General features: G+C 41.3%; 1 protein-coding gene and 1 pseudogene across 5 annotated transcripts; one reads left to right on the forward strand and one right to left on the reverse strand.

Annotated features, from left to right (window-relative positions):
* Positions 1 to 746: 746 nt before the first annotated feature.
* LOC102273555 (small ubiquitin-related modifier 2-like) lies at positions 747 to 3,348 on the forward strand (annotated as a pseudogene).
* Positions 3,349 to 5,028: 1,680 nt separating this feature from the next.
* TRIM34 (tripartite motif containing 34) lies at positions 5,029 to 19,644 on the reverse strand. 5 transcript variants are annotated; one of them, XM_070366740.1, is made up of 9 exons: positions 19,529 to 19,553; positions 15,118 to 15,172; positions 11,684 to 12,160; positions 10,961 to 11,056; positions 9,859 to 10,089; positions 8,730 to 8,752; positions 7,178 to 7,278; positions 6,865 to 6,891; positions 5,301 to 6,601 (listed from the first exon to the last, which is right to left on the reverse strand). In XM_070366740.1, the coding sequence occupies exons 3-9, from the start codon at positions 12,098 to 12,100 to the stop codon at positions 6,030 to 6,032; spliced, it is 1,467 nt and encodes a 488-aa protein (XP_070222841.1). In that variant the 5' UTR covers positions 12,101 to 12,160; positions 15,118 to 15,172; positions 19,529 to 19,553; the 3' UTR covers positions 5,301 to 6,029. The 5 variants fall into 5 exon arrangements, with proteins under 5 accessions (XP_070222843.1, XP_070222841.1, XP_070222840.1 ...); XM_070366739.1 differs by lacking the exon at positions 15,118 to 15,172 and having other exon boundaries at positions 19,529 to 19,644; XM_005906879.3 differs by lacking the exon at positions 15,118 to 15,172 and having other exon boundaries at positions 19,454 to 19,567.
* Positions 19,645 to 20,433: the final 789 nt, after the last annotated feature.

Below are 20,433 nucleotides of genomic sequence, written 5' to 3' on the forward strand. Positions count from 1 at the left end.
TGGAAAATCAGGCTTCATAAGCAATGCAGTTTCAGACACTCACCGTGTCTTGTTGCATATTAAGGAGCTGTCAGGAGGAGGGAGTAAAGTACCCCCTTTTCCCCAGTGAAGACCCACACTGAGAGCTCCCCTGAGGCAATAACACTGGCATGCTCTCCCCTGGCCTGTGTCCACCAGCTTAAGTAAGTGAATATGGACAGTCTGCCTTATTAGGTCATGTTGGAGGAAATGGCTCAACAAATCTGAAATCACTCAGGTTGTCAGTCAGAGGGGTGATCACAGAGTGGTAGTTCATTGACACTGACATTCAGAAGCTGGATGCTATATGGCTAAAATGAGACTTTTCCTAAATAGGTTGAAAAAGAGGAAACTGTAGGAGGGTTATTTGTTGGACAATGTCATCTAATGCTGTTTATCATATAATCCTTAGAGTCTTACAAAATGAAGCAGGAAAATTAGTTTTATGGCTAATTTTGTGTGTTAACACTGACTGGTCATTTGTGTCAGACATGGTTTCTGGGTGTGTCTGTGTCGGTGTCATTTCCAGATGAGAACAGAATTAGATGTGTGGACTCAGCAAGCTACCTTCCCCCATACAAATAGTTTCATTTACATAGATTAGGGGAACTATATCTGAGTATAGCAAACTGGTTTGTCCTGCAGGTTCTGAGCCAAGAAGCAGAACCGACTTGAAGACCGAGTTTGGGGGTAAATGCATAGTACATTAGCATAGCTTAAGACAAACATTTCCATAAGAAAAAGGCATTGGTTATCTCTAGGTTTGAGAATAGTTAACTTCAGGTGAAACCAGGTGTCCTTATGGCAACACAGTATTTGAAGAGAAACCTCCTTTTAAATTTGTATAGAGAAGGAAAAAATATCACTAGTTTGTTTCCTCCTGCCGCTTAAGAGAGATAAAAATGTCTGACACTTGCAGGCTATTTCCTCCATTTGGAGATCCCTGTCCTTCCTGCCTGTTACCCTCTCAGTTGGACTGTGAAGAAAGCTGAGCGCCAAAGAATTGATGCTTTTGAACTGTGGTGTTGGAGAAGACTCTTGAGAGTCCCTTGGACTGCAAGGAGATCCAACCAGTCCATCCTAAAGGAGATCAGTCCTGGTTGTTCATTGGAAGGACTGATGTTGAAGCTGAAACTCCAATACTTTGGCCACCTGATGCCAAGAGCTGACTCATTGGAAAAGACCCTGATGCTGGGAAAGATTGAGGGCAGGAGGAGAAGGGAATGACAGAGGATAAGATGGTTGGATGGCATCACTGACTCAGTGACATGGGTTTGGGTAGACTCTGGGAGTTGGTGATGGACAGGGAGGCCTGGTGTGCTGCAGTTCATGGGATCACAAAGAGTCGGACATGACTTAGTGACTGAACTGAACTGAACCACCATAAAAGAGCCCATGTGATTGACAGCAGAGTATTAAGTAGTAGAATCAAATAGGATGTTTACAGAAAATAAATAACAATATAGAATTGTAAATTCAGAAAACTATCTTTAAAGTAAAAGTATTTAAAGATTTAAGAAAAAGTAAATATACAAAATGATTTGTGATTCCTTAATCAAGTTATTCTTTTTAATGTGAATTTGTGTATCTGACTGCATCAGGTCTTAGCTGTGGCATGTGGGATCTTCCCCGAGGCATGAGGGCTCTTTTGTTGCAGCACGTGGCTTCTCTCTAGTGTGGTGCATGGGCTCCAGAGCACACAGGCTTAATAGTTGCTGTGCCAGGCTTAGTTGCCCCATGGCATGTGGGATCTTAGTTCCCCGACCAGGCATAGAACCCTTGTACCCTGCATTGGAAGGTGGATTCTTAACCACTGGACTACCGGTAAAGTCCCAAATCAAGTTATTCCTTATCAAAGCAAAGTAAAGTTACTAATGTTTAAAGTAGATTATCGTTTCTTCTTCCACTTCTGGTGCTGCTTGTGTGCTCATTGAGTTTGGACCTCGTACCTTTTTTGTGAAGCGGAAGCTGAGGAGACAGCAGTCCTCGACATGGTAGACAAAAAGCCCAAGGAAGATGTCAAGACTGAGAACATCAATCATATTAATTTGTAGGTGGTGGGGCAGGATGGCTCTGTGGTGTGGTTTAAGAAAAGCATACATACACTGAAAGATACACGGCTCAAAAAGACTGAGAACATCAATCATATTAATTTGTAGGTGGTGGGGCAGGATGGCTCTGTGGTGTGGTTTAAGATTAAGAGGCATACATACACTGAAGGAGAGTTACACGGCTCAAAAGACTGAGAACATCAATCATATTAATTTGTAGGTGGTGGGGCAGGATGGCTCTGTGGTGTGGTTTAAGATTAAGAGGCATACATACACTGAAGGAGAGTTACACGGCTCAAAACAGCCAGGAGTTAAAACCCCGCTCTGGGTTCTCCCCACCACTCTTTGCAAAACAAAGAACTCTCTCACCTGAAGAAAACATGGACCTTAAGGTAGATTACGCCCAGCTCCCAGCTAGTCCCTGCCTCTGGCCAATCTCCAGAATACCTTGCCCCAGCCATTTAAGAGATAACTAATCCGAACAACCTTGGAGAAAACAGGCCCCCTTAAGACAGTTGATTTCCACATATATGCCTATATATACTTACTCTTTTCTTGAGTTAGTGCATTAGCTCACTAATCGGACTGCTGCCCCTTCTCGTCTCATTAAAGGTGATCTGTTCCTATAAAGTACCGGTCTCATTCTTTTTCTGAACTTCACCTTCTCTAACTCCCTTACCCTATATACACCGCGTAGTAAACTAATAAAAGCCTATTGTGAATGACAAGATTTATCAATGGGGCAGATCAGATTCCAATTTGATGGGCAGCTAATCAATGAAACAAACACACCTGCATAGTCGGAGATGGAAGATGAAGATACTATTGACATATTCCAGCAGCAGGAAGGAAGTGTCTACTAAAAAGGGAACCTGCTACTTTACTCCAGAATTCTGTTCCTCCAGACCAAGAAGACATTGTCAGTTAGAAAACGACAGTTTTCTCCCACCACATCCTGACTACTACAGTATAGTTTCTCCATTCTTTAGTTTCCCTCGTACCCATTCCTTTATTGTACTTGAAGTAACTGGTGTGTGTGCACAAGCATGTTGCATTTTTTTAAACTGAATGGCCAATGGTATGTTTTGCTCAGCATCAAATGGAGACGGGATAGGGAAAAATACTGATTCTCTGAAAATACCCCCTTTTCTCCGTTAGTGGCAGGCCCATCACCTCTTATCTTTGTATTCCAGTAAGTTATTTTGCTCTCACTGTTTAACAACAACAACAAAAAAGAAGAACATAAAAATTCTTGTATACTTTGTTTCATTGGAGAATTTTAATGTTTTTCATTTATCACTGTAAAACCATGAACAATTTTATAACTTTTTGTACATAGCTGTTACATGTAGAGCGATCTGTCTTTAAGCAGAGATAAATTACTCTAAAAGAAATGAATCCTGGATCGTTTTCTCTACTAGTCAAGCATCTTGTTGTTTAAATAAACGTGTTTAAAAATGAAAAAAAAAAAAAAAAGTAAGCTCCTATTCATTCTTAACATGCATTTCTAGTCACAAAGAAAATTAATTAGTGTTAGTCACTCAGTCGTGCCCGACTCTTTGCGACCCCATGGACTGCAGTCCACCAGGCTCCTCTGTCCATGAGATTTTCCAGGCAAGGATACTGGAGTGGGTTGCCATTACCTTCTCCAGGAGATCTTCCCAACCCAGGGATTGAACCCGGGTCTCCTGCACTGCAGGCAGATTCTTTACCAACTGAGCTACAAGGGAAGCCCACAAAGAAAATTAATTGATATCAGTTTAGATCAGTGCTTATATGCTGGGAGATTAAGTTATTACAAATATTCTATTATTTAATTCCCACAATAGGCCTATAAGGTAAGTCTTAGTACTTTTATTTCTTATGGAAAACTGAATCTATTTAATTTTAATAAGGGCTGGGCTGCTGTCTATGGGGTCACACAGAGTCGGACACAACTGAAGTAACTTAGCAGCAGCAGTATGATAATAAAATTTTGTTATTTCAAAGCCCAAGCTCTTAACTGTCCACAGTGTTCCCCAACTATAATATGTGACCTGTAAGAGGACCCTGCTATGAAATAGCTCAACTTAGTTTTAGCCATTACCATGACCTGCTCTTGCTTCATTAATGGCTCTCCCTCGTACTCCACATCCTAGGGAATCTGACTTCTACCTTTTCTTGGGGAGTATTCTACTGAAAGAGCACCCGTGCTGGAGAAACGCAGTCCTAGGGCTAATCATCCTGTCTTCTGCACTGTTAGCCATGAAATATTGGATGTACCTCATAAGTTTATGTATTCCTTTCATGACCTGATAGGAACTTGTTCTTCATGTGAAATTTTTGAAGATTTACTGGGATAAAGATACTCTATGTATATATGTATATTTATACACATAATTATATGTATGTGTACACATGTACATGTGTGTATGAGTGTGTATATATATACCATTCCCAGTTTATATGCTTTGTCATTCCACCAGGACAAGGTACTACCCTTCTATAATTTGATGTAGACGCTGTATAGTAGTCTGCTCTAATTTATAACATATACTTCTCAGAGAAAAGCTTGCTCCTTTGCTATCCTAGGTCAATTTCTCATCATGAATTTGAAACTAGTTACCAAAAAAAAAGAACAGAAAAGAAAAGTACATGGTATGGCATATACTGTAGAATGTGTGGGTGAGTGTGTGAGTGTGTGTGTGTGTGTGTGTGTGCGCGCGCGTGCGCGCGCACGCATGCATGCTCAGTCTTGTCTGACTCTTTTTGACTCCATGGACTGTAGCCCACCAGGCTCCTCTGTCTGTGTAAATTTTAAAGCAAGAATACTGGATTGAGTTGCCATTTCCTCCTCCAGGGGATCTTCCCAACCCAGAAATCGAACGAGCATTCGATCTTTAGGTGGATCAAAAGGGTGGATTCTTTACCACTGTGCCAACTGGGAAGCCCTGTACTGTGTTTTACCATAACAGAAAGGCCTGAAAATCAAAAGGCTATCCTTAATAAGAACAGCTATCCCTAAACATGGCTTCCTCTGCTAGATAGGTTTCAGAAACTCATACTTTTATACTTTTCTGACCCATTTCCAGTAAAGGAGGTTAAAAATGGTCCCATATAGAGCAGCCTCAGTATAAAAAAGTTCTGTAAAACAAGATGGGAACTGGAGTGGTCTTGCCAGCCAAGTCTGGGAACTTGAAAAATGAGACTTGATAGGTCCATTATTGTTCATCTGAAGGGCACAAATATGTACACAGAACATTGACACAGCTTATACTTTTCCGTAATCATAGAGTAAATCTTTATTAAATTGTGCAGGACACTTAAATAGTTGTTTTACACTGACATTTAGTTTTACACAATGATCTTAAGAGTTAGGCACAGTTTTAAACCCTAGTTTGTACTTAAGGAAAAAGAAGCTCAGAAATTTTTCATCATTACACACCTTGTAAAGTCAAGACAGGATTAGAACTCCAACACTCTGAACATAAAATTATTATTCTGTGTACAGATATTGCTTGTGTTTTCCTTTCCATGACCCTTTGATAAACTGAGTGTGTCCTGGGCAACAGACATTCGCTCAAATACTTAGTTGATGGTAGTGGGTGGGGAGTGATTGTAGATTGTCCTGGATATCATAGATGGAGGCAGACAGGCTTTGCCATGTTTCTTTAGGTTGGTGGTCAAAAAAGAAATTTATGGAGGATTATGAGGGCAAAGACGTTATACCATTACTGTTTTTTTATTTAGAAGGGATTAGAGGTCTCTCTTTGAGAATACAAAAGAGAGTCAATGGGTAATTAAGCATGTCTGCTAACTCAAAGCAGATGCACTCTGCATCCCAAAGATGAGCACAAGTTCTAAAGTAGAGATGGGAGACTGGAAGGAAGAGATGGTGTGAATGGCACAGATCGGCTCAGGTATAGAAGATGAAATCCAAGGCAAGGGTCACTATAAGAAGTGGGAGCGGGAACAAAAGTTTCACGAACTTGGAGGGCACAGTGTCATGGGAGCCGGACAGTCCCAAGGATTGAAATATGGATAGGCATTCCGAGAAAAGTTGCACTTAGAGAACTTATAGATGAGTGACCCATGGTTTGTGACATTGAAAAATGAGACAGTGCCTGCTTCATAGTCTAGAAAAACACCAACATGACGGGGAGGAACAGTCATGGAAAGAGTTAAGACTCTTGAGTCAGGATGAGTGCTGGAAGAGTCCTCAAAGGCTTCATATCTAAATTTATCCTTTAACCCTATAACCCAGTAACCAAATTGAGGTCTGTATATGGAGTAAGCATTTTCATAACTCGTGCTTTGTTGAACAGCAAACTTTATATTACAGGAGCGTATTCGACAGTATACCCCTAGGATCCAGGCATTCTTCTTGGATACATCTATTTCCCAGTAGTGTTTCCCTGAGGAGAAATATTGGCAGCTCAAGATACCATAATTATAATACTTAACAGGCCATATTGGCACAGATAGCACTTGTCTCTGATCTTCTGAAAGGACAAGATTCAAATTTAGGTTGAATGGATTCAATGTGATGTCCACTGCAGAGGAAAAAAAAAAATCAAAACATATAACAAATATAGGGTAAGCTTATCCAGTGACATTGTGAAGAGGGAACTTGGCAATTGACTGTGAAGAACTTGTGTTGATGGACTGGGGAAAGGGGTTCAAACATTAGAGTGACATATTATATGCATGTATCAGGAGGTGAACACATGGGGCTATGACCAAATCTAATTGAAACTGCAAACTTCGGAAATGGGGTCAGAACACAGTAATTTGAAGACCCGATAAATCTTCTTACCCCAGTGGCACTGGACGCGTGTTAGGTCTGAAATGATAAAAGATTCAATGATGTTGATTGATGCAAGTGACTAAGCACTGATACCTACTTCTTTTCTAGGGTGGGGTAAGGGGTAGGACCACTGTGAAGCTATGAAGTGGTGAATGAGAGGATGAACCAGAAACCTAGCCATTCTCCCTTTTATATAACCACATCCTCTTCAGCAATACCCCTTCTCTGAACACCCTCCTTCTTTCAACCCCAACTTGTGCCAAAATTTAGTCCCTGGCACCACAAGAATCCCATATCCACACTCCTGCCCTGGCTTCCACACCTTTAAACGTGTGCAGCATTCCACGCAGATCTGGAACACGGAATACATTCTTCAGTTTCTTGGAAACCGTTTTTGGCTTCTTCAGTGTCCAGATCTCACTCCTGGAGATGACATAAATGTTGACCCTACATCTCTTACATTCCATCCTTTTAATACCACTGCCTTCCTCTCCTTCCATGCACTGATGCACTTAAACCTTCCTCCCTGAGAAACCCAAGGAGGGGAGAAGTGAATGCTCTGACACTGCAGCCAAAAGAAATGTGCTCATGTCTACCTGCCCACTTAGGAAGAACACCTTCACTTAAAAAAGTAAAATAAAAAGCTGTCTCCTTCTAGAAATGGAATATATTAACCCTTCTTTTGATACTTCATGGAATGAATATGAAACTAGGTGAAATACTGTTTAGGAAAGGCTTTTGCTACCTCTGTGTTGTGCTGTGCTGTGCTGTGCTGTGCTTAGTTGCTCAGTCATGTCCGAATCTTTGCGACCCCATTGACTGTAGCCCATCAGGCTCTTCTGTCCATGGGGATTCTCCAGGCAAGAATACTGGAGTGAGTATTCCTCCATGCTTTCCTCCAGAGTCTTCCCAACCCAGGTCTCCTGCATTGCAGATGGATTCTTTTACTGTCTGAATCACCAGGGAAACCCTTTGCTACCTCTAAAATGGTACTAATATGGAAAAGTCATCATACACCATTAATGGGTCTCCCAGATGGACATTCCCAAGCAGATCAGTAGGGAGGCTACAGATCCTGACTGTGGTATGGGTCTATTTTTGGAAAGCTGATAAGCCCGTGCCCTGGTTCAAAGCTTTACTTCCAGGGGTGTGGCCCACAAACAACACTGGAGATTTTTAGGAGTTCTGGGAAAAAGTTAAAAACTTCTGGCAAAGGAGAAGTTACGACTACTGAACTGAAAATGGTTAGAACTTCATGTGTTTGTAAAGAATTTGGTGCTGCTAGATGGATCAGCAAACTTTAGACACAAAGACTACACTTTCCTGTGTAAGTTTTTAAAATGTGTGACTTGGAAAAGATTAATTATTGCCACCAGAGTCAAAACCAATAACCTCAAGGCTCAGGTCTGCTTGTGGAATGATGTAGTCCCACTCTACTTCTATGTAGGCAAAATTTAAAACAAAACAAAACATTTTTTTTTCCTCTTTAAAGCTGACCCGCATAACTATTTTAGGGCTTGACAAGGCCCATGTGCTAACACAAGCACCAGTGAAATAAAGAAACCAAAGAAGAACAGAGGGTGAAATAAATGAGTGAAGTCACAGGAGTCTAACAGTAAAATCCTTTATCCTCTTTACCCTTATAGACCCTAACTCTGTGAATTCCAACTACCGGATTCATTAACATAGAATCTGGATCATTCTCAAAAAATATAGAACACTAAAATCCTCATCTATGACCACAATTTAAAATAATACTACATCAAAATTTCATTGTTTGGGGAGATTTTTCATTCTGATTGACCAGATAACTCTTATGGCTACCAACCTTTCTTCATACCACATGAGCATGACTCCTGATCACCCATACGCACCATTTCATGATTCCACTCATGTCCTAGGAGGAAGAGAGAAAACACAAGTCAAGGAGAAGAAATAAAACAGCAGGATTAAGGAAACAAAGAATAGGAAAACTATAGAGAAAAACAGAGCAGTCAAAGTTATTTGAAATTATTTGAAAAAATCAATAAAATAGATAACTCTTTAGCTAGATATCTCAAGAAAAAAATACATAGAAGGCAAATTACTAAAACAAGAATTAGAGAAGAGACGGTACTACTGAATTAACAGAAATTAAAAGATTATAAAGGCTATGAAAAATTATAGACCAACAAATTAGATAGTGCAAATTAAATGGACAAATTCCTTCAAACACAGAAACTATCCACACTGATTCAGAGAGAAATAGAAAAACTGAATAGACCTAAAACATGTAGAGATTGGACTGGAAACCAAAAACTTCCTGTAAAGGAAAGTCCAGTTCTAGATGGCTTCACTGGTGAATTCTGATAGTTTTAAAGACAAAATAGTACAAATACTTCACAAATTCTTCCAAAAAACAGAAGATAAGGAAACACTTCCCAACTCATTCCATGAGGCCAATACTATTCTGATACTAAAATGAGACAAAGACATTACAAGAAAAGTAAACTACAGGCTAATATCCCTTATGAATATAGACATGAAACTTTTTCAATGAAACACTAGAAAATTTAATCCAGCAAAATATATAATCTTTTATATTTTATATACATCATGCGCCCATGCATACTAAGTCGATTCAGTCATATCTGACTCTTTCCGACTCTATGGACTGTAGCCTCCCAGGCTCCTCTGTCCATGGGATTCTCCAGGCAAGAATATTGGAGTAGGTTGCCATTCCCAAGATCAAACCCAGATCTATTATGTCTCCTGCATTGGCAGGCAGGTTCTTTACCACTAGTGCCACCTGGGAAGCCCATTATACATCATAGTTAACTTGAATTTATCCCAGAAATGCCATGTTGCTTTAACATTAGAAAAGCCATCAATATGAGTGAAAATAAGCTTGATAAATATTTCAAAAGAGCCTCTTAGTGACAACAACAGGATTAGAACTCAAGGACACAGATGAGAAGGTAACTGACACGGGTTCAGAACCGCAGGTTGGATGGCCCTCCTCACCTGCAGCAGCTCCACAGTTGACCATTCACTGCGGCGCTCCAGATCTGAGATGAGTTCCTTCAGCAGCTCGCCCTGCTGAACCAGCTCAGCCTCAGCCACAGCCAAGCTATCCAGGGTCTTCTTCTCCTCTTCCTCCAATTTCTGCAATTCTCTTCGCTCCTCACTGTCTAGGATGCTTCTAAGCTGATTAAACTCTGTTTGTATCCTTTGTCTCTCAGTCTGAATCTGATACTGTAAGGTTAGACAAGGGGGAGAGGGAATGAATTTGTCAGCTGGGGAGTCTACTGTGTAAGGGATTAAGAGCCAGGAAAATATTTTTCAGGGGCTTCTTACCAGGAGGGGAGTTAAAGTAGGCAAGCAATTTTGGGGAAAGCTCAGTTTTTTTTTTTTCTATTATTTTCCCTCAGTACAAATCAAAAAGGTCTCAGACAATCTTATCTGCCAACCCTGGGCCAAAATGTAAAGTCTGAGTGAGGTCTGAGTTCTGGATAGCTGTCCTAGACATTCATGCCTCCCTGTATTACTACAGTCCCTAAGTTTGAACCTTGAGAAAAAGCTCAGTCTTTTGCCATTGTCTTCCATTGAAGGTGTCAGAGGCTTGCAGGTGGAATGGAAGACAGAATTCTCCAGGCTTCTTCACCATAGAGGGCTTCCCTGGTGGCTCAGTGGCAAAGAACATGTGTGCAATGCAGGAGACTTGGGTTCAGTCCCTGAGATAGGAAAATCCCCTGTGAAGGGAATGGCAACCCATTCCAGTATTCTTGCCTGGAGAATCTCATGAACAGAGGAGCCTGGCAGGCTACAGTCCATAGGGTTGCAAAGAGTCAGACACGACTAAAGCAACTGAGCACAACAACACAGACTCACCATAAAGTCAGTCTTCATGTTGAATTCCAAAACTCTGTGTATGTTTGAAACATATCCACTCTCTAGACCCTACTTCCCACAGGGAAAGGACAAAGGAGAGAACAAATAAAATGGCACCTGGACTCATTTAATGCCAGGCGATAAGAGGAAGGGGCTTCCTAATGATTAGGACAGGAGGAGAGACAGTTGTGCTGACTCCTAACTCAGAAATGCATTGGGAAGAGTCTCCTCCCACCTTCCAGGAAGTTCTCTCTTCTCTGATGTCAGCTTCCAACTTCTCAGCCTTCTGCTGCTCCTTCCTCAGCCTCGTCAGAGCTGCCTGGAGCATCTCCTATAAGGGAGGAACTACATCAGCATCAAACTTTGGGCTTTTTCAGGACCTGGACAGAGAATAAACAGGGAAGAAACCATGCTGATCTCAGAAGAGACCAGTTTATGGAAACCAATTTGAATCTCATCATTAAAATTGATGACATGAGACAGAAGAAAATCTGAAATGGTAAATGCATTGTTTATTCCTAAGTGGTGAAAGTCACTATCCTTGCCAATTCTCTCTCTCTCTTTTTTTTTTAGAGTAATTATTGATTCTGCTCTTGCAAGGAATGTCCTTTTTTCTTATTGACACTCTTTCTATATCCAATCCACAATCTTCAACAGCACCCATTCTGCTGAGAGCTAATCTCAGCAACTAGAGCTAATCTGGTGAAGGAATTGCCAATCAATACAACGAAAGAGACAAAAGAAGAAAACCTCTCACTTTCAGCCAAGAGTCTATACTTTTGGCTCCTCCTTTATGTAACTAAAGAAAAACACAGAAATGTCCTTCAGACATTGGAAGTTGAGCATACCATTAAGAGACATACATCAGAGATTATAGAGCTCACTACTATGGTGCCAAACAGAGAAAATGAAAAGGTGAGATTTTCCACCAAGTACTAATTTCCATCCTGGGTCCTACCTGACTTTCCTTGACTGCCTCTTCCATGAGGAATGTGTGGTGACCATGGTGCTCCTGAGATCGTTCACAAAGACGACAAATGACTTTTCTGTCTTCCTTACAGAAGAGTAGGAGTTTCTCTTCATGGTACACACAGAGACCTGTCTTCTGCCCCTCCTCTGGGCTCAGCTTGACCTTTCTGAGTCTCTCCACTATGTTGGCCAGGTGCAGATTAGGCCACAGGTTTCCAAGTGAGTACCGCGTACCACACACAGGACAGCTGCTGTCCCCTCCTAGGCTGATGTCTGTCTCCTTGTTAGTGATGCAAGTCTGGCAGAAGCTGTGACCACAGCCTAGACTTAGGGGTTCTGTTAAAAGCTCCCTGCAGATGGGACAGGATACCTCTTCCTGTAGGTTCATCACAGTATTTAAAGCCATAGCAGCTGCTCCCTGGCTTCCTCCTATCCAAACTTCTGGAGCTCTTCTTGCTTAAGGATTCTGGGATGGATGGGCAGATTGAAAAGAGATATGTAAGACTGGCATAGATAAAAAAGATTTCAATCATGCAGATATTAAAAACTGGTTAAGACTGAAATACAGAAGAACAAGAAAGAACAAATGGAATTAATGGCCTGAGAAATCCACTAATGCCTCAGGGCTTTTGCAGTTTGTTTTTGCATGACTTGATATTTGCATGACTTCCTGTTATGCTTCATCTGACTCCCTCCTTACATGGCCTCTCCTTTGCAGGGCCTTATGTGATTAACTCATCTACAGCACAAGCATCAATACATCACTTGGTATGCACTTACCATCTTTTTCTTATTATCACTGTATAATATATGATACCTTTCTTGAAGTATCCTACTCCAAAAATGCAATCTGTGTAGATTAGGCACTTGTTTTTATTCACTGCTGTATCCCTAATGCCTAGCACAGGGAACATGATGTTTGCTGAATACATAAAGGATCTTCTCACTTCTCCAGAGGAAATTAGACCTTTAAAAAAAAAAAATCAGCATTTCCTCTTTTCTTTCCATTAATTAGCTGTTCTCCTATAGGTGAGCTTTAGGAGCACAGATAGTTTTCCAGTAAAGATTTATCTATGGATCAATCAATCAATTTTCCCATCTGTCTCTCCCAATATACCTTTCCATAAGGAGTCCTCCCACATACTTACACTCACTCCCCAGAGACACACACAGACAGAGTAAACATTATAAAAGGAAAGTAATTTTATGACTAAAAATTGTCTCAGTTCAGTTCAGTTGCTTAGTTGGATCTGACTATTTGTGACTCCAGGGACTGCAGCACACCAGGCCTCCCTGTCCATAACCAACTGCTGGAGTCTACTCAAACTCATGCCCATTGAGTCGGTGATGCCATCCAACCATCTCATCCTCTGTCGTCCCCATTCTTCTTCCACCTTCAATCTTTCCCAGCATCAGAGTCTTTTCCAAGGAGTGAGTTCTTTGCATCAGGTAGCCAAAGTATTGGAGTTTCAACTTCAGCATCAGTCCTTCCAATGAATGTTCGGGACTGATTTCCTTTAGGATGGACAAGTGAGATCTGCTTGCAGTCGAAGGGACTCTCAAGAGTCTTCTCCAACACCACAGTTCAAAAGCATCAATTCTTTGGTGCTCAGCTTTCTTTATAGTCCAACTCTCACATCCATACATGACTACTTGAAAAACCATAGCTTTGACTAGATGGACCTTTGTTGGCAAAGTAATGTCTCTGCTTTTTAATATGCTGTCTAGGCTGGTTATAACTTATCTTCCTAGAAGTAAGTGTCCTTTAATTTCATGGCTGCAGTCACCATCTGCAATGATTTTGGAGCCCCAGAAATAAAGCCTCTCACTGTTTCCATTGTTTCTGCATCTATTGGCCATGAAGTGATGGGACCAGATGCCATGGTCTTAATTCAGTTTTCTGAATGTTGAGCTTTAAGCCAACTTTTTCACTCTCCTCTTTCACTTTCATCAAGAGGCTGTTTAGTTCTTCACTTTCTGCCATAAGAGTGGTGTCATCTGCATATCTGACGTTATTGATATTTCTCCCAGCAATCTTGATTCCAGCTTGTGCTTCATCCAGCCCAGCATTTCTCATGATGTACTTGCATATAAGTAAAATAAGCAGGGTGACAACATACAGCCTTGATATACTCCTTTCCCGATTTGGAACCAGTCTGTTGTTCCATGTCCAGTTCTAACTGTTGCTTCCTGACCTGCATACAGATTTCTCAAGAGGCAGGTCAGGTGGTCTTGTATTAGCATATCTTTAAGAATTTTCCAGAGTTTGTTGTGATCCACACAGTCAAAGGCTTTGGCATAGTCAATAAAACAGAAGTAGATGTTCTTCTGGAACTCTCTTGCTTTTTCCATGATCCAACGGATGTTGCCAATTTGATCTCTGGTTCCTCTGCCTTTTCTAACTCCAACTTGAACATCTGGAAGGTCACGGTTTACATACTGTTGAAGCCTAGCTTGGAGAATTTTGAGCATTATTTTACTAGTATGTGAGATGAGTGCAATTGTGGGGTAGTTTGAGCATTCTTTGGCATTGCCTTTCTTTGGGATTGGAATGAAAATTGACCTTTTCCAGTCCTGTGGCCACTGCTGAGTTTTCCAAATTTGCTGGCATATTGAGTGCAGCATTTTCATAGCATCATCCTTTAGGATTTGGAATAGCTCAATTGGAATTCCATCACCTCCACTAGCTTTGTTCGTAGTGATGCTTTCTAAGGCCCACTTGACTTCACATTCCAGGATGTCTGGCTCTAGGTCACTGATCACACCATCGTGATTATCTGGGTCATGAAGATCTTTTTTGTATAGTTCTTCTGGGTATTCTTGTCACTTCTTCTTAATATCTTCTGCTTCTGTTAAGTCCATACCATTTTTGTCCTTTATTGAGCCCATCTTTGCATGAAATGTTCCTTCGGTATCTCTGATTTTCTTGAAGAGATCTCTAGTCTTTCCCATTCTATTGTTTTCCTCTATTTCTTTGCACTGATCTAGGAGGAAGGCTTTCTTATCTCTCCTTGCTATTCTTTGGAAGTCTGCATTCAAATGGGTATATCTTTCCTTTTCTCCTTTGCCTTTTACTTCTCTTCTTTTCACAGCTATTTGTAACAATTGTCTAGCCAGTTAGAATTTATAAGTCACTTCAACCTATTTATTTTGCATACAAAAATCCTTGTGAAATGAGTATTCCTTTTATTCAGATGCATAAATAGAATCAAGTGACTTACAAAGATCATTGAAATCAATAAGTTGAATTGGGGTGACTTCCCTGGTGGCTCAGACAGTAAAGTGAATACGGGAGACCCAAGTTCAATCCCTGGGGTGGGAAGATCTCCTGGAGAAGGAAATGGCAACCCACTCCAGTATTCTTGCCTGGAGGAGCCTGATGGGGTCCCAAGGAGTCAGACACAACTGAGCGACTTCACTCACTTCACTCATAGTGTCTTCAGGGTCTTCTTTCAGAGGCCTGGTGGGTGTGATAAACCTAGAGGTACATAGTTTTGAGAAATCAAATAATTTTCCAAATAGGAGAATATCGAAGATATTGCTGCTGAATAAGTAAGATTTTAATCGAAAGTTGAATGATGAGAAGGGAATATGAAATGAGAGGAAAAAAATATTTTAGAGAAAAGGAGTCACCTATGTGAATGTCCTGTTAGTGAAAGGCACGGCATCTTTGACCTGCTTTAAAATGTCAGCCTGACTGGTATACAGAGAGCTGCTAGGCTTTCAGAATGGCAAGAACCCAGAAGGGACCAGAAATTTTACAATTCCTACATGATGTGAAGTCTCCTTCCAAAGAGCAGAGGTTCAGTGATGGAAGTTTGTAGGGCAAGTTGATGGAAACAATGGAGAGAAGCAGAAGAGAGTGAGAGATGAGAAAAAATGAGAGGCTTGGGAGTTAGAGATTGTGTACATGGGAATGAAGGATTATCATCAGGCTTAAGTCTTTACTTCCTGTAAGAAGGAAGACATTGGCATTACCTTCTCCTGTTCTTTATTTTTGTTATTTTTAGTAAACAGAGACCTCAGCTTCGTCAAAGAAGTTGTGACTCTTATAGGGTCACCTATAGGATCCTGTAAGCTATGCTTCTGGTTCTTACAAGGTAATCAATCTGCTGGCATAAAACTTACTTAAACTACGTTAGTTTCATACATATCCACCTGATCTTGTTCTCTTGCAAATGACCTGAAGAGAGAGACGATGTACCTACTATATTACAATATGGCCCCTCATGCAGAGCCCACCAGAGGCGGCCATACTGACTTCTGGGTCTCTTCTCCTCTGTGCCCCTGCTAGGCTAAGTGAACCTGGTTGGCTTCTGCCCTGCTAAGATACGTGAGTGGGAATGGCAAACCAACCCTGAAACTAGTGCTAGTGGTCATCAGAGGTCCTGTCACAGAGTGGTAGCATGGCGATGCGAGTGGTAGCATGGCGATGCTGACTCTCAGAACCTGGACTCAGTACAAGGAACTATGAAGCAAAAAATTACAGAAATAAAAATAAAGGAATATCTCAGTAGATATTAATATCTTGGAACTTGCTATGATGGGTTTTTTTGTCTCCTATGCAGATACATTCACTTGCTTGAATGTGAGCTTATTTGAAAACAAGGTCTTTGCAGATGTAATCAAGTTGAGATGAGATTATACTGATACAAAGTGGGCTATAAACACAATGACCAATATCCTTTAAGAAGACGAGAGGGCACACAGACATGCTGGAAAGAAGGCCATGTGGCGATGGTGGCAGAGATTGGAGTAGTGCAGCCACGAGGCAAGAAATGACTAGGATTTCTGAAAGCCACCAGAAACAGGAGGTGAACATGCAATGGATTCCTCCTTGGAGCCTACAGAAAAGAAACAAGTCTACCACCACTTTGATTTTGGACTTCTAGCCTCCTGAACTATGAGAAAATAAATTTCTATTCCTTGAACAACCCAATTTGTGATCCATTTTTCGTTGTGACAGTCCTAGGAAATGAATACAGTTGCAAAGGTTTGATATTGAAACAAAGATCTGAGGGATTCATAAGCTATAAACTTACTCTTTCTCTAAAGAATCGGGGAGAGGGGCATAATGAAAGCTGCATGGAGATAAATTTAGGTCTAGAAATCTGTCCACTTCACCAATCATCCATGAAGTGAACCTGGTGAGAAGTAAAGCTGGTGGGTATAATCTAGCCAATGGTAGAGATACTGAAAATTGTCTAAAGGCCATATGTTGTTAACTCCTGGCTGCAGTGACTATGTGTCAGATCAGGCTCTGATAACTGGCAAGACCAGAGGTTTACATAATATGGCACTGTACAACTGAAGCTATGAGCCAACATTGGCATGATATGTTTTCATTCTATTGAGAATCCACTCAATACTGAGAAACACTAAGAGTCTACAGAGGAGGGAAGAGTAGAACATGCATTCTACTGTGGGGCTTTGGATCTCCTGTTTAGAGTTTGGCTGCAAGGAACTGATGTCAAAGTGGATGCCACCATAAATGGCTGCAAAAGGAGAAAGATGCAGAGGAGCCAGAGCCCCCAAACATGAGCAGTGACCCAACCAAGACCCAAGAATGACCCCAAGAGCCCAGCAGCCATTTTTCAGGGACATGGAGAAGGGAATACAAGAAGTATCTACCTGATAGAATTCCCAGGTCAGAGAGTTGTAATGGTGTCAAATGAATGCCTCCTACACTTGAGTCTTCTCCTAATATCTGGATTCATGATATTGTAAACTCTATGCTTCTCTGCAGATTAGACAGTAAAATGAAAGTGTGTCTAGAAAGTGGAGTGCAGGGAAGGATGGCCCTAGGAGCTTCTGGACAACATCCCAGACACTTCTCTGGGTTTCCTGAGTCAGGAACTGCCAATGAGAAAAGCAGGCCTTTAAGTCTCTCACATTCGTAAGATTGTGCTCAATTTTCTTTTCACAATGAGACCTTTGGGACTTCACTATTGGTCCAGTGGTTGACTCCACCTTCCAATGCAAGAGATGCAAGTTCGATCTCTGGTTGGGGAACCTAGGTCCTACATGCCACAGGGTGTGACCAAAATTTGTAAAAAATAAATCAATGAGGCTTTAAGAGCACTACTTAAAATTGCAAGACCTTTACTGGGTCTTTGCAGATCCCTCAGCCTGAGTCAACATTTAAAAAATGTTCCTCCATAATATTAATCATCTTCTTATATACTACATTTAGTTTGTTTGTTTACAATCTCTTCCCAGCTCTAATGTAAGCTACTATATGTATTTAACATTTATTGTATGTTGAATGGATATTCATTGTACTTTTAAAACCAGCAGCCTACTTTAGTTCCTATGAACTACATCTTAAAAATAAATGAATAATTCTATTTTCCTTCTATTTATTGCACCTTATTTTTGACCCTGAGAAGACAGTTGTTATCTGGGGAGAAGTGGATCCTATTCAAGAGTAAGGCATAGACTCACAGAAAGGCAGTAACAATGACTTCTGAAAAGTAGGCACACAGAACAGAGAGGCCATGTATCAGAATGTAAGTAAGATATCAATCCTTGTGTATATGTAGCACAGCTTCTTTATCCATTCTTCTATAAATGGACATTAAGGTCCCACTCTATGGCACAGGGAACTATACTCAATATCCTATGATAAACCTAATGGAAAAGCATATAAAAAATAATATATATGTATAACTGGATCACTTTTCTGCCTAGCAGAAATTAACACAACATTGTAAATCAACTACACTTCAATAAAATAAATTTTAAAATTAAAAAAATAAGATAGGATAATAACAATAAAGAAAGATATCAATCACTGTGAAATGCGAGCTTAAGATGGGACATCCTTAGTGTAAATCGATAAGAGCAAACTTCTTGGCAAGACCACTGAGTCTTTGGGCTCCTTCTGAGCAATAATCAACTCCTTATTAATTAGTGGTCTATTGTAAATAATAAGTAATTGAGGGAACAATCACTGCAAAGGTGTGCCTAAGCGGAAGAAGAAGGAAGAAAAGCTCCAAGGCAGCAGAGACTACTGAAGAGAGAGTAGCAGGTCTATTCAGGGAAGTGCAAGCAGATTCCTGAGACTGGACCTCAGCGGGACACATGATAAGTGGAAGCCACAGAGGTGGGCAATTGTCATAACATCCAACCTGCCATCCTCAGGCAGGACAGAAGCTGAGGGGATGTCAGGACGGCTACAGACAGCCCCTCAGTGGTGCTAGGAGGAGGGCGAAAGGATCAACTTCAACATTGCCCCTGGCCATGTTCCCAAGGCTCCGTTCTGTCTCATGCTCCATACAAGAAGCTGGGGCTTCACACAGTTGGAAAACAAGGACCTCCTTCACCAGGTTTTCTTCTGAGGAGGTGGAGGTGAGTAGATTTTCTGTTCATCTCTTTATGAGAGAGAGACACACACACACACACAGAAAGATAAACACACAGAGAGACACACAGAGAGAGGATTCTATTTCCTCTCAGGAAGGTAGACAATCAAAGCTATGGTGTAGGAAAGAGATGCGGATGGACTCAGCCTGGAGAAATAAGTGCTCCTCCAGGAAGCAAGCAAGGCCCTCTGCCTCTTTCACACTCACTTCTTTCCAGGCGGTTCCTTCTCTAGACTCAGAGCTGCCATCTGTCTGCACTCAGCAGGAAGCCTGCAAGTTGGCTTTTTTGACCTTCAGTGCAAGCCTGGGCCACAATCTAAACTCATCCAATTAAGCCTAGTACTTTCCTTCCAGAGTCTCCCGCCCTCTGTGCCTCCACAAACCTCCCCACACACCTTCAGCTTCCAGAGAAGACTCTTGGTTTCAGTGGTGAAGAAAAGCAGGGGCAATCAAGGTCAGAATTCACTCACCAAATAGGGCTCAGTCTGCATGAAGCAGTTTCTTATGAGGAGCTGGCAGAGAAACGAAAGTGAAATCTTGGCCTGGCAGGAAGAGGAAGAGGGGAGGAACTCTGGGCCAAGTTGGCAGCTGTCCCTTAGGGCCACTGGGGAGAGAGTAATGCTTTAACCCAGAGGTTCTCAAGAGGGGAGGGGCCTTTGGCCTCTGTGACAAATTTGGTTGTGGGGGATGCTTCTGCCATCTAGTGGACAGAGACCAGGGATACAGCCAACCATTCTATAATGCACAGGATCACTCCCACAACAGTGTTCTGTCCAAAATGCCGAGGTTGAGAAATTCTGTTTAGCCATCTCTGTTTCCTAGACCAGCTAGAAGTGGAGGGTCTCCACCACTTTCATAATTGTGCACAGGCCCTCAATCATTCTACCATTTAAAACAAATATTTATTTGGCTGTGATATATCTTAGTTGTGGCATGTGGGATCTTCAATCTTCATTGTGGTACGCAGTATCTAGTCCCCTGACCAGGGATCGAACCTGGGCCACCTGCTTTGGGAGTACAGAGTCTTAACCACTGGACTACCAGGAAAGTCCCCCAATCAACCAATTTGAATCAACCCTTCCTGTCCAGTGTTCGACTTGCTCCCCAAAAGCATTACACCATCTCCTAGGAGATGGGAGTTGAAACCACACCTGGTGGGAACAACCTTGAGCAGAGAAGTCCCTATCAAAAGTCTCCCACCTTCTTGGGCACAGGATAATCCTAGAACACTATGTCTCCATGAAAATTTTTATTTATTTATCTATTTATTTAGCTTTATTGAGGAAATACAATTAAAGGACTAATTTTTTTTAATCCCTTTTTAAAATTTATTTATTTTATTTTTGGTTACACTGGATCTTTGTGTTGTGTGGGG

This window comes from Bos mutus, unplaced genomic scaffold (genome assembly GCF_027580195.1).
Source record: "Bos mutus isolate GX-2022 unplaced genomic scaffold, NWIPB_WYAK_1.1 CTG200, whole genome shotgun sequence".
Taxonomy (NCBI): Eukaryota; Metazoa; Chordata; class Mammalia; order Artiodactyla; family Bovidae; genus Bos; species Bos mutus.